Raw genomic sequence first — 16,114 nt, 5'->3', positions numbered from 1 at the left:
GCAGGATTCCTTCATATTCATGAGGTAGGTACACGCAGAACCTTTAGAAACAATTCAAGTTAAAGGAAATTTTTCAATAAATCTTTCAGGAAGCTTTATTCAAATCTATAATCAGCTCTGAATAACAACATAGCACAAATATTTTTCACCTATGTGTGTGTGTGTGTGTGTGTATACGTGTCTACCTGAGCTTATAAATAAACAAAAATAGGCACAATGAGTACAGGAGGTTACAGAATAGCAAGTTGCCCTTTCTACAGTTTTTCACCGCCAGACCTGAAGCGTTAACCAATGACGCATCAGCCAGTCAACTTCCTATTGGTCCACGTTTCTATTTACCGTAAATATCCTAAAAGGTGCGTCGCTTAACAATACAGTAGAGTGAAACAAACCGCACCTACAAACACTGTTACGCGATATAGGGGTCAAACACTAATATTAAGTCGTGACTAAATACTGTAAATTAAGCGTCCCTCTATCTGCTTTTTATAGCGATTACCGGACATAAGAACACAAGCATGTCGTGAGACACACAAATTGGTCTTGCGTCAAAATAATTTTACCAACCGGATGTGAGGTGGCTTCTAGTGAGCAAGCCAAAGATAAACACGTATACAGGCAGAAAGGGGTGAGGATAATAAATATTACAGGGAGGGTGTTGTGAAAGAGCTGAAATGGAGTAGTTGCTCATAATATACAGTTCAAGTAGGCAGGGATACATCCGACAAAGGTACTAAGGAGAAAGTCTACCACAGACATCGAGTAGGTGAGTCCCGCAGAGTAGTGACAGCTGCAACGGTAGCAGCTAGCAGGCTAACGCTAGCTAAAACTGGCTAACTAACACAGTTAACTGTTTGACAGTCTGTGGAGCAGATAACATTATTAACCCAGACAATCGTATCTTCGGGTATTTGGATAATGTGTAGCTTCTTTATATTTGTGGTTTTAGCATTTAATATTTCTTGAAAACCTAGCAGGTCAGTCGGCTTTCAGACTTCATTGGCCCATTAGCTTTAAAAACAGTAAGCTACTTAGCATCTGTATACGTGGTTTTGTTTGATTTTTCTGAAGAGGGAGTGTAGCTGTTGTTTAACTAGCTTTACTATAAGTTATTCCTGATAATTGTAGTGGTCAGCTTCAAAACTTCAAAAGGAAGCATCATTGATGTTTAAATATAAAACGTTTCTGTATTTTTTTGGTTTAACAGCACAACTATATTTCACTATGAGTGCCAAAACCTTTTGACCATATACCCTCATAAAGTCTACCTAATACATTTTATTTTAAAAGTCGTTATCTAAGTAAAACGAACATGGCATAAAGACGCCCCTCCCCCCCAAGCATATCACTTTTATTTGCGTTCTGCTTTAGTGTATTTGTCAACTTTCACAAGCATTAACCTGTTCTTCCATTCCTTCTCCATCTGTTTTCCCTCCACAGCATCCAAGGCCAAAATGGTGCGAGCAGCCTTAGTGACTGTCACCAGTCTGGCGTTGACTGGGGCCGTTGTGGCACATGCTTATTTACTCAAACACCAGTTTTACCCGACTGTAGTTTACCTCACCAAGAGCAGTCCCAGCATGGCGGTAAGATTGGAAATGAAGTCAAATGTTCCATGTTTTGTTTTGTTTTTTCTGTAAATTCTTTAAATTTTCCTTTCTCTCCTGGTATCAGGTGTTGTACATCCAGGCATTTGTGCTTGTGTTTCTGCTGGGAAAGTTTATGAGGAAGGTCTTTTTTGGTCAGTTGAGAGCTGCAGAAATGGAGGTAGAGATATCTTTTACGTTCAGTTGATTCATCGTGACGTATTTAATTTAGAATTTATTGCACGGTCTTTATAATACTGCTGAGACTCTTTTGTTCATATGCATTTGAACATTCTTTCCTGGCTACCCCCAGCATCTCATCGAACGCTCGTGGTACGCTGTGACCGAGACGTGCCTGGCTTTCACTGTGTTCAGGGATGATTTCTCTCCTCGCTTCGTCGCCCTCTTTACCCTCCTCCTGTTCCTTAAGTGCTTTCACTGGCTGGCTGAGGATCGAGTGGACTTTGTGAGTGATGAATGAGAAAGCGCTTCCTTGTCTCACACAATGCACATAAAACACACTCCAGTGCATCTGTGTACAAGACATTGCTCAAAGGTAGAAAGGAAGTGTGGGACACCGGGTGGAACAGATGGTGTGTGGTTAAGGGTGTGGAGTATTGATGTCATTGTTATTGGAGATTTTATAACTGATGATTTTATTAGAAATTAAACATAAAGAGCCTTTAGCATCTTGTAAATTAGATGACTTGTAATTATATTAAAACTGCCATTTCAAAAAGACCTGTAAGTTGCAGAATGTAAAGCATACAGATTTATACGATACTCTGAATCTTATGTAGCATTTGAGTGTATTTAGCTTTGCATGTGCTAACGGGTCTTTTCAATCCTTTTTCTGTCAGATGGAGCGGAGTCCCAACATATCATGGGTTTTTCACATGAGGGTTTTATGTAAGTAGACATCAGCACAGTGGAATATCATTCATACCTCACTTCTGTGCCGGCTTTCTTTTTGTCTTTCATTTCTCCTTTTGGGCAACTCTGTCTCTTCCACCAATTGAAGTCATAAATCTTTAGCTAAGTGAAACTATATGCAAATGTTTGTACTTGCACTACAGGCCACCTGCACTGGTTTATTTGTAAGGCCAGAACATTACAGTGGATAACAGTAACAAGCCACAGCAGTTTCCTGAACACTGCAAGGGAAGCTGGTCTGTTACAAAAAACCTGCTGTGTTCGTTTCCACCTCTATGTATTTAGTCTCAGATTATATTAAAGTATAACATAAAGAAAATTGATCATATACTGACCTTCATGATGTTTTAGTGCTCAAACGAACTGTTTAGCTTCTTTCCCCTCATCCCTAATTCAGCTTTCTTATTGGCTGGTTAGAGTTGCTGTGTGTCACAGCCACAGTTAACCAGAGTTTTGTGCCTCAGATGACTGTAGGGATTTCTGCTCTCTGTGACATCATGCAGAGTCAAGAGCAGGGGAAAAACTGTCTAATTTAATTAATTAATTTTCATCAGCCTCTAGTATCTGAGCTTTTGCCTCAAAAAAAACTTTTATTTACTCTGACCACCTCTTTAAGCCATGCAGTCTGCCTTAGTCTTGGTGTTGTAATAGGATGCCTTGATATTAATAAGTGGATTTAACTGCAGGTGGCATCATTGCAAAGTGAAATTCTTTAGGAATAAGGGAATATGTATAAGCTAATGACTTATTTGTATTTACAAACTGTTGTAAGTGAACAGCGGACAGTTTGTGGCTCTGTCAGCGTGATAGGTTTCCTTAATCAAATCCAACACATTCAAATTTTGCAACATCATTTTTGTTTAGACTTCCAACCGTCTGCATGCAAACTTCGAGCTGAGAAACTGGTTAGAAAAATACTGATATGTGCTCCTTTACTTTCTGCAGCTCTCATGGGACTGCTGGGCGTCATGGACTTCCTGTTCGTCAACCATGCCTGTCACAGCATCATTACCCGAGGCGCTTCGGTCCAGCTTGTGTTTGGATTTGAGGTTTGTCGTGAGCTGAAGCTGAATTGAAACTGTTGTGCATGCAAACAATAAGCTAGCTTGACTGACACGTCTTTGGCTGTTTGAATGTCATATATATATATATAGATATATATAGATAGATAGATAGATAGATAGATAGATAGATAGATAGATAGAGATATATAGATATATATAGATAGATGGATCTCACAATCACAGCAGCCATTTTTGATATGAAATAGTAGGTAAACACATGTATTATACTGACATTTAAAACATTCTGTTCAATTAAGGATCAGAGCTTTAATAAATGGGATTAGTGTTTTTTCTCTGTGTCATAATGGTTGCTGTGAAATGCGTCTGCTCTTTAGATTTGAACCAGTTGCTGTGAACCTCTCACTCTTTCCTTCTGCTGGCTCATGTGGGGAAATGATGGATACTCATCGGTTGATACGTGCACATAACAACCAAAACGAATGTTTGCATTTGTTCTTCTCAGTATGCCATCCTGCTGACCATGGTCCTGACAACCTTTATCAAGTATCTTCTGCATACTATTGACCTGCAGAGTGAGAACCCCTGGGATAACAAGGCTGTCTATATGCTTTACACTGACCTCTTCACAGGTGCTGTATTCAGTTGGGGTTCAAAGTATGAAATGCTGAAATTGTTCTGGGATTGTGGTGGCAGGTGTTCTTAAATGTTATCTGACATCTTTATTCCAGGTGTGGTCAAAGTGTTCCTGTACATTGCTTTCATGACCATCATGATAAAGGTGCACACCTTCCCTCTGTTTGCCATTCGGCCCATGTATTTGGCTATGAGGTGAGCGATTCCTTTACTACTTATGATCAAAATCTTCATGATGTTTTTACCATTGGTCTGTGGTGTTGGGCTTTATACACAGTTCAGTTTAAGGATTTTCATTTAGTCATTTAAAACACATGAGACACAGTTATTGAATTACAGAAAATATACTTTTATGTTAGACCAAATTTGTTTTAAACATGCCCAAAATTTCAAATAAGGACGACTGTGTCAACAAGTGTCCCTGAGCAAGAAGCTTAGGCTTCAAAGCTCCCATTATGTTTAAATTCATTGGAAAACATTAAAGTTTTTGTGCTACCGGAGAAAAGAGCAGCACCAGAGAGGCAGTGGAAATGTGGAGAAAGAGAAACTAGAAAGAAAAAATTATCACGAGTGACCAGAATTCCTGCTTGTGCTTCATTAGTCCTGTTATCTTTGTAAAAATGGGACTGCGAGGACTGTCGTCACCGTTAATTTCAGCCTTTTGAATGAATGAAATAAAGCCAGATGTATATCTGTTCGGCACATTTGCCTACAGTGCTAATAATTATTAGAGTGGAGACAAAGTGTAATTTCTCCTTCGTGTTCAACAAAGATGATTCCTGAGAAAAGAAAAATGCTTATTTAAAAGGACCCATGATGCTTTAATTTTATGTTGTATTTGTATAACATTCTAATTTGTTAAATATGGTTTTGATTCTCAAGTCATTTAGAGCAAAAAAAGAGGCTTTTTTTCCTTCCCTTGTGTCGTTGTCATTTAGTGTCCAGATCAGGGTAGAGGGTGTGTTCACAGCAGCCACACCCACCTGCTGTTCTAAAGTCCTGTCTGTGAGGGGCAGTTGAGAAGAAAGCTGCTGTGAAAGGATGGGAGCTTTATTCATTTCAGTTCAATAACGCATCAAATCACAACAGCAGTCGCCTCAAGATGCTTTATATTGCAAAGTAAAGACCCTATAGTAATATAGGGAAAACCCCAACAATCAAATGACCCCCTTTGAGCAAGCACTCAGTGACAGTGGGAATGAAAAACTCCCTTTTAACAGGAAGAAACCTCAGGAAAAACCAGAGTCGGGGAGAAGCATCTGCCTCCACCGTTTGGAAATGAGGGGCAGCACCAAAGCCCAGTATAAGATATATCTTTATCGAAACCAGTTAGATAACTACAGTGGGGCAAAAAAGTATTTAGTCAGCCACCGATTGTGCAAGTTCCCCCACTTAAAATGATGACAGAGGTCAGTAATTTGCACCAGAGGTACACTTCAACTGTGAGAGACAGAATGTGAAAAAAAAATCCATGAATCCACATGGTAGGATTTGTAAAGAATTTATTCGTAAATCAGGGTGGAAAATAAGTATTTGGTCACCTCAAACAAGGAAAATCTCTGGCTCTCACAGACCTGTAACGTCTTCTGTAAGAAGCTTTTCTGTCCCCCACTCGTTACCTGTATGAATGGCACCTGTTTGAACTCATCATCTGTATAAAAGACACCTGTCCACAGCCTCAAACAGTCAGACTCCAAACTCCGCCATGGCCAAGACCAAAGAGCTTTCGAAGGACACCAGGAAAAGTATTGTAGACCTGCACCAGACTGGGAAGAGTGAATCTACAATAGGCAAGCAGCTTGGTGTGAAAAAAATCAACTGTGGGAGCAATCATCAGAAAATGGAAGACATACAAGACCACTGATAATCTCCCTCGATCTGGGGCTCCACGCAAGACCTCATCCCGTGGGGTCAAAATGATCATGAGAACGGTGAGCAAAGATCCCAGAACCACACGGGGGGACCTGGTGAATGACCTGCAGAGAGCTGGGACCAAAGTAACAAAGGTCACCATCAGTAACACACTACAACGGCAGGGAATCAAATCCCGCAGTGCCAGACGTGTTCCGCTGCTGAAGCCAGTGCATGTCCAGGCCCGTCTGAAGTTTGCCAGAGAGCACATGGATGATACAGCAGAGGATTGGGAGAATGTCATGTGGTCAGATGAAGCCAAAGTAGAACTTTTTGGTATAAACTCAACTCGTCGTGTTTGGAGGAAGAAGAATACTGAGTTGCATCCCAAGAACACCATACCTACTGTGAAGCATGGGGGTGGAAACATCATGCTATGGGGCTGTTTTTCTGCCAAGGGGACAGGACGACTGATCCGTGTTAAGGACAGAATGAATGGGGCCATGTATCGTGAGATTTTGAGCCAAAACCTCCTTCCATCAGTGAGAACTTTGAAGATGAAACGAGGCTGGGTCTTCCAACATGACAATGATCCAAAACACACCGCCCGGGCAACAAAGGAGTGGCTCCGTAAGAAGCATTTGAAAGTCCTGGAGTGGCCTAGCCAGTCTCCAGACCTCAACCCCATAGAAAATCTGTGGCGGGAGTTGAAAGTCCGTGTTGCTCGGCGACAGCCCCAAAACATCACTGCTCTCGAGAAGATCTGCATGGAGGAATGGGCCAAAATACCAGCTACTGTGTGTGCAAACCTGGTAAAGACCTATAGTAAACGTTTGACCTCTGTTATTGCCAACAAAGGTTATGTTACAAAGTATTGAGTTGTATTTTTGTTATTGACCAAATACTTATTTTCCACCCTGATTTACGAATAAATTCTTTACAAATCCTACCATGTGGATTCATGGATTTTTTTTTTTTTTTCACATTCTGTCTCTCACAGTTGAAGTGTACCTCTGGTGCAAATTACTGACCTCTGTCATCATTTTAGGTGGGGGAACTTGCACAATCGGTGGCTGACTAAATACTTTTTTGCCCCACTGTAGTAACTAACTAGATAAGTAAGTTAACTAATAGAGGAGACTTGAGTGCTTTGTCCTTAATTAAAATGACATTTTTCATAATGAGACTCTTTTGTATACTACTGAATATGTTGTGATTATTGCTTCTCTTTTCTTGTATCTTGCAGGCAGTTCAAAAAAGCTGTAACAGATGCTGTGATGTCCCGGAGAGCCATCCGCAACATGAATACGCTGTATGTACACGTCTGGTTTGTAGATGTGAAATCAAGGCCCAGAATAATGGAGTGACTAATGTGTCCTCTGGCCAGAAACATTGTTCACTTCCGCCTCTCTCTTCTGTCTGTGATCAGATACCCCGACGCTACTCCTGAAGATCTGCAGGCCTCAGACAACGTCTGCATCATCTGTCGAGAAGAAATGGTGACTGGAGCCAAGAAATTGCCTTGTAATCACATTTTTCACTCCAGGTAAGTTCTGTGGTAAAAGGTCTGAATCAGCAAGGAAAGATTGTAGCCTGCAAAGAAAAACAAACAGTTCCATGTCAGAGGTGGTCAGCATTAAACACAGGACCTGCGTTTAAACAGAAAAGGAGTGAGTGTGGCAGACTGAACATGACTTTGTGTTTGAAAGGTTTGTGTTTTTGTCCTGTCCTCCTTCCAGCTGCCTGCGCTCTTGGTTCCAGAGACAGCAGACCTGTCCCACCTGCCGCATGGACGTACTCCGTGCTACGAATAACAACCAGACTCCGGCTCCAGCCCAAGCTCCGCCTCCAGCCCCGGCAGCCCCTGCCAACGCCCCTGCAAACGCCCCCGCAGGCCAACCACCAAATGGTGAGAGTAAAAACAAGACCAGGTGACCGCAACCCCCGTGTTTGTGTTGCTTTCAGTGGTACATGAAGGTCATCCACATTATATTGCAGAGCATCAGTAATGTGGGTTCTCCCAGCTTGAAAGCAGCCATTGGATAAAAGTAAACTGAAGTGGGAACGTGGTTTTAAAGCAGCTTATGCAATAGGAATATTCCACTATGTGAGAATTTAACTGTTCTTTTGTCCTTGTATTTTCTCCAGTGGCTCTAGGCATGTTACCAGGGTTTCCTCCCGGCATCTTCCCCTTCTGGGGTCCCTTCCCTGCAGTGCCTCCTCCTGCTGGAGCAGCTGTACCTCCAGCTCCAGGTGCTACTGATGCTCCACAAAGCAGCACAGAGTCCACTCAGACAGCTAGTAAGGATGCCTCCTGTAGCTCCTGAATGTAAAATGAAAGAGACACCTCTGAGTGATTGGGCTTTTGTTGCTTTTGTTTTTCCCTTCAGGCACCACCCAGCCCACAACATCTACTGCAGATTCTGCTGCTACGGCAGCAGGTCCAGGATCAGCAGTGCCAGGCTTCCCATTCTCTTTCCCCCCTCCTCCCTTCCCTGCTGCACCATGGCTCCCCATGCCACCACCTCCTCCCTTTGGTAAGGGTTAGCAGTTTTCCAAATATTGTGGTCTATCCTTAAATTCACATTTAGAGTTTTTGCCTGAGCAGGCTGCTGTTCAAGGATACTGGCGATGATAATATCTGTATGAGTGACTTTTTTTCTGCACAAACGCATCTTTTCTGTTCCTTATGATCTAAACTTTGGGTAGGTTGGTTCATTTGTCACACCAAGGTGCCTCGGTCCTTTCAGACCTCTCATAGCCTGACTGTTTTGTCTTTTCAAACATGTATTTGGATTCTGGCAGTTTTGTGTAAAGCATCAGTTTTCATGAGCATTCTTAACTTCTGGGGCGCCTCTGTCAGTGCGCCCCAGGGTGGCTGTGGCTACAATGTAGCTTTCCATCACCAGTGTGTGAATGGGTGGGTGACTGGTTGTGTAAAGCGCTTTGGGGGCCTTAGGGACTAGTAAAAGCGCTATACAAGTACAGGCCATTTACCATTTTATTCAAGCTACAGGGTAAATAAATGATGCAAACTGGATACATCGCCATACTTACAGTTCTGAGAATGACACAAATATTAGTTTTCACAAAGTTTGCTGCTTCAGTTTTTATGATGGCAATTTGCATATACTCCAGAATGTTATGAAGAGTAATCAGATGAAGGGCAAAGTCCTTTGCCTTGAAAATGAACTTAATCCCAACAAAAACAGTTTCCACTGCATTTCATCACTGCCATAAAAGGACCTGCTGAGATCATTTCAGTAATCTTCTTGTTAACTCAGGTGAGAATGTTGGTGAACACAAGGCTGGAGATCTTTGTGTCATGATGACTGAGTCAGAATAGCAGACTGGATGTGTTAAAGCAGCATGATGCGTGAAATCTTTGTTCTTCCTATTAACCGTGGTTACCTGCAAGGAAACTCATGCAGCCATCATTGTGTTGCATAAAAAGGGCTTCACAGGCAAGGATGCTGTTGCTAGTATGATCGCACCTAAATCAACCATGAATACTTCAGGGTGCCCAAGAAAGTCCAGCAAGTGCCAGGACGTCTCCTAAAGATGATCCAGCTGCAGGATCGGTGGTGCCACCAGTGCTGAGCTTGCTCAGGAATGGCAGCAGACAGGTGTGAGTGCATCTGCACACACAGTGAGGCGAAGACTTGGAGGATGGCAGCAAAGAAGCCACTTTTCTCCAAAATAACCATCAGGGACAAACTGATATTCTGCAAAAAGTACAGCGAGTGGACTGCTGAGGACTGGGGTAAAGTCATTTTCTCTGATGAAGCCCCTTTCTGATTGTTTGGGGCATCTGGAAAAAGGATTGTCCGCTTTACTGTCTCATGCCAACAGTAAAGCATCCTGAGACAATTCATCTGTGGGGCTGCTTCTCACCCAAGGAAGTGGGCTCAATGCGTCATAAGGCCAAAGTAATAACTAAGTGGCTCCCAGGCCTTAATCCAATTGAGAACTTGTCGTCAGTCCTCAAGAGGTGGGTGGACAAACACAACAAAAATTGTGATAAACTCCAAGCACTGATTATGAAAGAATGGGTTGAGAGCATGCCAGGGTGAATTGTAGAGGTCTTGTGAAAACCAATATTTGTGTCATTCTCAAATGTTTTGGCCACGACGGCTGTAGGAACATCTTGAATTTAACTGAGTGTCTGCAAATGTGTCCCAAAGCTCTGGCAGCTCTTGGTTAAGCGTGTTTGTTAGCGTGTCAGTGCTGTTACAGTTCAGTTTATTTTGTCTTCTCTCCTACAGTGTCCTCGATGCCTCCTCCCCCTCCCTCCTTGTCTCGGCTGTCAGAAGAGGAGCTGAGGGAGCTGGAGGCAGAGGGTCGGCGGGGCCTTGAGGCCCGACTCCAGTGTCTTCAAAACATCCACACCTTGCTAGACGCTGCCATGCTCAACATCCACCACTACCTCAGCACCGTCGCAACACTCACGTAATGGATAGATTCTCTTACTTTTGATTAGATATGAGGAATCTGTAACTATTTAACTCAGTTCAGTGCTTCAAGAGATACAGTGATGTGCCAGGTTTGGTCCTCTATGCTGTTTCCTACATAGAATTTTGAGCTTATTGCTTGTTTGACCGTTTGTGCCTCTGCTGATTTCTCCAGTCCTCCTCGGGCTGGCAGCACTGGAGAAGCCAGCGGGACGAATCGCACTGCCTCATCTTCCACAGCTGGCAGTAACACAGAGAGTCCCAGCACGGACAGGGACTCGTCCCTCTGTAAGGAACTGGTTATCGCCTTTCAAGTCTTGTTTTTCATAGGATTTAACAGTGGAGAGAAGTAAAGTAACCGTGACGATTCTGTTTCCAGCCGATCAGGTGAACGGGGCAACGCTTTCCTCTCAGTCCGCTGACTCCACTGAAAGAAAAGAGAAGATGGACGAAGGAGTGGAGGACGGAGAGGATGGAGAGCCAAATGCTGCTGAGCTGAGACGCCGCCGCCTTCGTAAGCTAGAGACAACACCATCGTCGTCGTCATCGCCTCCCTCTCCTCCTCCAGACAACTGATCCACTTGTCCCGACTCAGACATATCACTCTGGACCAACAGGAACTCTGAGCTGGTGTTCAGTTGCTTTGGTTCTCCATTAGCTTTCTTCCACAGGTTCAGGTTTCTAACTGTGTCGAGCTGGACTGTCAGAAAATCCTTGTGGACTGTTTCTGCGTCAGAAAGCAATAGCACCTGCTTTTTGTTTGTTTTGATTTGCATCATCAGGGACTGCTGCAGTAGTTGTACTGCAGGCATTTGTCAGCTTACTGAGACAGAAGAAGAAATGTCCTTTCAAACCAAGCTGTGGTTGATCAGTGTGGGAGAGGCCATGCTGGGTTTGTGTTTGGTAGTTTTACTGTCAGTGACGTCTTTGCTTGAACTTCCTATTTTAATTCGTCTGACATTAGGTCCCGCGCTCCTCATCGATGTGTTACAGAGGACATGGATCATCAACCAATCCAGTGAATTCAAATCAAATGAAACCAATCAGCTTCCTCTGCTGTCTTTTCATTTAACATGCATCATTCTTCTGTTTCCTGCATTCTCAACACGTTACCACTGCAGACACTGTAACATACTGATTTATTTGAATGTGTACATACTGTATAAAGTTTTAATAGGATGATCTGTACATAATGCAGAATAAACTGACTGAAATTGCAGCGGTACAGAAGTTGTTTGCAAACTGTTGTCATAGAGGTGGGATTGTTACAGTGAAGCTCAGTGAGTGTGAGCACCTCTCATCAGGGTTTCTGTTTAAGTGCGTCATTGTTGCCTCTGAGCTAGAGATTGGGGTGTTTAATTAAAACTTAATGCTGATCTAAATGACATCACGTCTTTATGAGTGAGCACCTTTAGCATTTGATTCCAGCGTCTCTCATTTGCTACACTTGTGGCTCAAGAGTTGGGAGTTCGCCTTGTAATCGGAAGGTTGCTGGTTCGAGCCCCGGCTCGGACAGTCTCGATCGTTGTGTCCTTGGGCAAGACACTTCACCCGTTGCCTACTGGTGGTGGTCAGAGGGCTCGGTGGCGCCAGTGTCCGGCAGCCTCGCCTCTGTCAGTGCGCCCCAGGGTGGCTGTGGCTACAATGTAGCTTGGCATCACCAGTGTGTGAATGTGTGCGTGAATGGGTGGATGACTGGATATGTAAAGCGCTTTGGGGTCCTTAGGGACTAGAAAAGCGCTATATAAATACAGGCCATTTACCATTTACACTTAAGTAATAAAGATTGACAGAACTAGGGCTGGGTATCGTTTAGGTTTTATCCAATACCGGTGCCGAAACGGTGCTGGTGCTTAAACGGTGCTCGAACCGGTGCTTAAAGAATGGAGAACACAAAATTGGTCCTAAAACCTCTCATGTTCAGGTGTTGTTGTTTTTTTTGCTTTTGTTTTTTTTATGTAAAAACAATGTTAGCCTTTTCTGCAGCTTTTGGGACATATATGGCATCACTCTTGGCTGGAAGCAGTGCTTAAACAATGGGGGGGAAAAATCAAACTTTGTCCAAAAACCTCTCATGTTTAACTGTTTTCCACTTTTTCTTTGGTCATTTTAGCCTTTTTGGCCAGGGTGAAGGGAGCAGAGGTGTGGACTCGAGTCACATGACTTGGACTCGAGTCAGACTCGAGTCATTAATTTTATGACTTTAGACTTGACTTGAAAAAATGTTCTAAGACTTGTGACTTGACTTGGACTTTTACACCAATGACTTGGGACTTGAATTGGACTTGAACCGGTTTACTTGAAAAGACTTGATATTTTACCCCAAATATAAAATTTAACATGCATATTATATAGAGATTGAAAATGTGACGTCATTCACGGGTAGAACCGCAAAGGATTCTGGGAACTCGTGGCAAGCGGTACTAGCGCATGCAGGCTTTCAATTGAAATCAGTCACACAGCGATAAAAAGAAACACAAAAATGTCAAGAAGCCGTTGTATTATTAACTGCAATAGCCGGTCGCATGACAGCCACGGGAAGCCGACGGGTAAAGAGATCGGTTGTTATCGGATTACGTCGTTGAAGAGAAATTGTTCAAGCCATGTTTCCAAAGTAACAAAGACGCCACGGATGGCCTGGATTGCAGCCATTCAAAGATCAAATATAACGTCCCAGAACACTCCAGCTCACAGGTTAGTCTGCTCCAAGCATTTACACGAAGGTCAGTCTGCTGTTGTAGTTAATGCGTCATTTTTCTTAACATAATTGGTGATATAGGTTACAAGCAAGTCTGGCGCTGAACAGAAATGGTCGCGCTATGCTCCTTTATTTATTGTGCATAAATAGTGAATTGTCCTGACACAATATTGCGTTTCGCTTCTGTTATTATGGTACATTGACAAAAACATATACTTTTATTCACAGGATAAAACAGGTTTTTTGTATCACTAATTGTCCAGTACGATTACAGCATACAATATTATTGTCACTGCTACATTTCTGTGATGCGTACCAGAAATTATTTCCACTGCTAATTAATTACCGTTGAGCTCAAAGGTCCTATTAATAAACGGTTAAGGAATGTGTATTTATGACGACAATTTGTGAGACTGGTAAACTTATGATACGTACGATGGTCTTTCGTTCTACACGGTGCATTTCAAGGTCCTGTACCCATCCGTCGGTAAACTGTACCTGGGCTTGTTGCAGTGACCGGAAGTTACTAAACTTCATGAGTGTGTGCACTCACTCCAAGAACCGTATGATTATAAATATGCATATAAATATGCTACGATGAGATAGCTGACTTCATCTAACTAGCAAATGTTGTCCAGGCTACGTTGGTGATGCAGTTTTTTTTAATATGTATGATATTTTTGTCATGCGATTTTAAAGCCGGTCCTACAACCGCATCCAAGAATAACATGCAGCTTATCTCAGAACTGTCGGTGAAAATTATTCTTGGAGCTAGGTTTAATTGAGCTGCATTTTAAAGAGGTGCAATTTCACAATTTGTGTATATTTTCTAAGTTCACTATTTTGTCATGTGTTGAGAAAAACACAGATTAAAAAATTACATGGTCTAATATTTACATTTAGCATAACTGCAACATTATTTTTTCGTTTTGTTTTTTTTAAAGACTCGAAAGGACTTGAAATTCAAAGTTTCAGACTTGTGACTTGACTCGGACTTTTACACCAGTGACTTGAGACTGGACTCTGACTTGCCTGACATTACTTGAGACTTGACTTGAGACTTGAGGATAAAGACTTGAGACTTACTTGAGACTTGCAAAACAATGACTTGGTCCCACCTCTGGAAGGGAGTATCTGCCATCAAACAAGAAGACAGCCGCATGTAGCTATGATGATGTTTGCTAGTTCACCTTACATGCATTAATGTAATAACGTGGTTAGCCTCACACTACTCACGCAGAGAAGAACGGCTGCTGCTGCCGTCATCATCCGTCATCATTTCTGTTACACTGGCAGGGCTAGGGGCCAGTGTTGCCAACTCCTCAATCGCTATTGGCTGTCCTAAAAGTCGCTAGAAGTCGCTAAATGACGTCATCGCCTAATTTGCATAATTGGTCATGCTAATCTAATTGTAACCTATGTTGTTGGAGAGAGAAATAACATCGTGGAAGAGACATAAAGTGAGTAAAAAACGTCCTAAATGCATTTAGAGTTTATTTAGAACTACAAATTAAATTTCTTTTAGCAATTATTGTTTTTTCTTAATGTCACAATTCCAACCCTGCTTCTTTATCCGGGCTTGGACCGACAAGTGACCCGAAATAGGCACTCTGGTGGAGTTACTTTGTGTGTGTGTGTTTATAAGTAGTTTTAAACCTTGTGATCCACAAAACAGCATAAGAGTAAAAGAAGAACTGACTGTGTTACAGCACCCGCTGCTTGTTGAGAGTAAAAGAGATAAGCGCTTTCACTCTTTTTTTTTTTTTTAGCGACTTTTTTTTTTTTTAGCAAAAAAGTCGCTTTAGCAAAAAAGCGACACTTTTTTTTTTTTTTTTTTTAGCGAAAAAGTCGCTAAGGGGTCTGAAAACTCGCTAAGTCGCTAAGTTGGCAACACTGCTAGGGGCCAGGGCCCGTATCCCTAAAGATTCTGAGAATCCTCTCAGAGAGCTCCTAACTTAACCTAAAAATTCCTTGCCAGGAGTTTTAGCTTAGAAGTGATTCCAGAACATTTTCAGTGAACTCTGAGCAAGGAATGGATGGAAAATCCTATCTTAGTGAGGAGGTGTGGTTGACCCCGTTGCTAGGTATGAGTCATCATTTCAAAAGCCGTGATTGGTTGATCCTACAAGTTTGATGGAAATGAGCTTTTGGTGATAATGAGCAAAGGATGTACCCTCAAATCAATAAACATATTATATACTCTAATCTTATGCTGACTGTAATTGTAAATAATATTTCACATTCAAGAAAATATCTGGAAAATGAATAGTAAGCTGTAGGGGTTATAGCCATTAGAATCTAAAATATGTGAAAACTTAAACTCATTACACCCTGTTCAAATAATGATTCGTGTCTTATTTGCTCATATTAATATCCTAGCTGACATATTTTGTACTTTCACTCCCATATGGACCCCGTTGAAAACAAGATGGCCTATCTCAAGAGGCTGTCCTTAATGAAGTAGAAATCACAACGTTACAAGTCCAGTGTGGTCTTAACGAGGGTAACATGGCTCAGCTTTTAGCAATGTCTGTGATTGCAGACCCAAGTCATCACTGCTGCATTGTTGCATTTTCCCAGTTGCCAAATACCTCGGGGTTGTGATTACTTTCGTCTCCGGTGTAATAGCGTTGTGGCGTCGAGTTGGTGAAGTAATTGCATCTCTAAGGAGATCCACCACAAACATGATTCCTGCACGATCCAATCTGTAGCATCTCAATAATTCCCTGTCATCCAGTGTTTGCAGGACATCTCTCCTGCCTCTTCTGTTGGCCATTTTGTGCAGCTGCTTAGGGGAACTCCTAAGCCACTAAAAGTCCTCTTCCCTGCTCTTAGCAGATCTCGCCTTAGGAGCCCTTTTAAGCGCTAGGAATCTTGAGGAATAGCTTTTATATTAACTGGGATTGTCGTGTCACTTTTAGGGGAAATTCTAAGAAA

At 42.3% G+C, this 16,114-nt stretch overlaps 1 protein-coding gene across 2 annotated transcripts; it reads left to right on the top strand.

Annotated features, from left to right (window-relative positions):
- Window positions 1–568: 568 nt before the first annotated feature.
- syvn1 (synovial apoptosis inhibitor 1, synoviolin) lies at window positions 569–13,345 on the top strand. 2 transcript variants are annotated; one of them, XM_085288074.1, is made up of 16 exons: window positions 569–762; window positions 1,441–1,586; window positions 1,675–1,767; window positions 1,900–2,052; window positions 2,447–2,495; window positions 3,465–3,568; window positions 4,047–4,173; window positions 4,273–4,372; window positions 7,275–7,340; window positions 7,458–7,574; window positions 7,768–7,937; window positions 8,177–8,329; window positions 8,419–8,565; window positions 10,294–10,477; window positions 10,655–10,767; window positions 10,859–13,345. In XM_085288074.1, the coding sequence occupies exons 2-16, from the start codon at window positions 1,455–1,457 to the stop codon at window positions 11,053–11,055; spliced, it is 1,905 nt and encodes a 634-aa protein (XP_085144200.1). In that variant the 5' UTR covers window positions 569–762; window positions 1,441–1,454; the 3' UTR covers window positions 11,056–13,345. The 2 variants fall into 2 exon arrangements, with proteins under 2 accessions (XP_085144200.1, XP_085144190.1); XM_085288064.1 differs by having other exon boundaries at window positions 570–766.
- The last annotated feature ends 2,769 nt before the right edge of the window (window positions 13,346–16,114 follow it).

This window comes from Mchenga conophoros, linkage group LG2, assembly GCF_057382185.1.
Source record: "Mchenga conophoros isolate Kocher_MC1m ecotype Shallow Benthic linkage group LG2, M_conophoros_male_GT1.1, whole genome shotgun sequence".
NCBI classification, from domain to species: Eukaryota; Metazoa; Chordata; class Actinopteri; order Cichliformes; family Cichlidae; genus Mchenga; species Mchenga conophoros.
This window is presented reverse-complemented; position numbering and strand designations above follow the sequence as displayed.

What these genes read in the sequence shown, in the direction of transcription:
- syvn1 (XM_085288074.1), top strand. Translation starts at nt 1,455, where the DNA reads ATGGTGCGAGCAGCCTTAGTGACTGTCACCAGTCTGGCGTTGACTGGG. An exon ending in CTGAGGATCGAGTGGACTTT is followed by an intron (nt 2,053 to 2,446) that starts GTGAGTGATGAA and finishes TTTTTCTGTCAG; the next exon opens with ATGGAGCGGAGTCCCAACAT. An exon ending in AGAGTCCACTCAGACAGCTA is followed by an intron (nt 8,330 to 8,418) that starts GTAAGGATGCCT and finishes TTTTCCCTTCAG; the next exon opens with GCACCACCCAGCCCACAACA.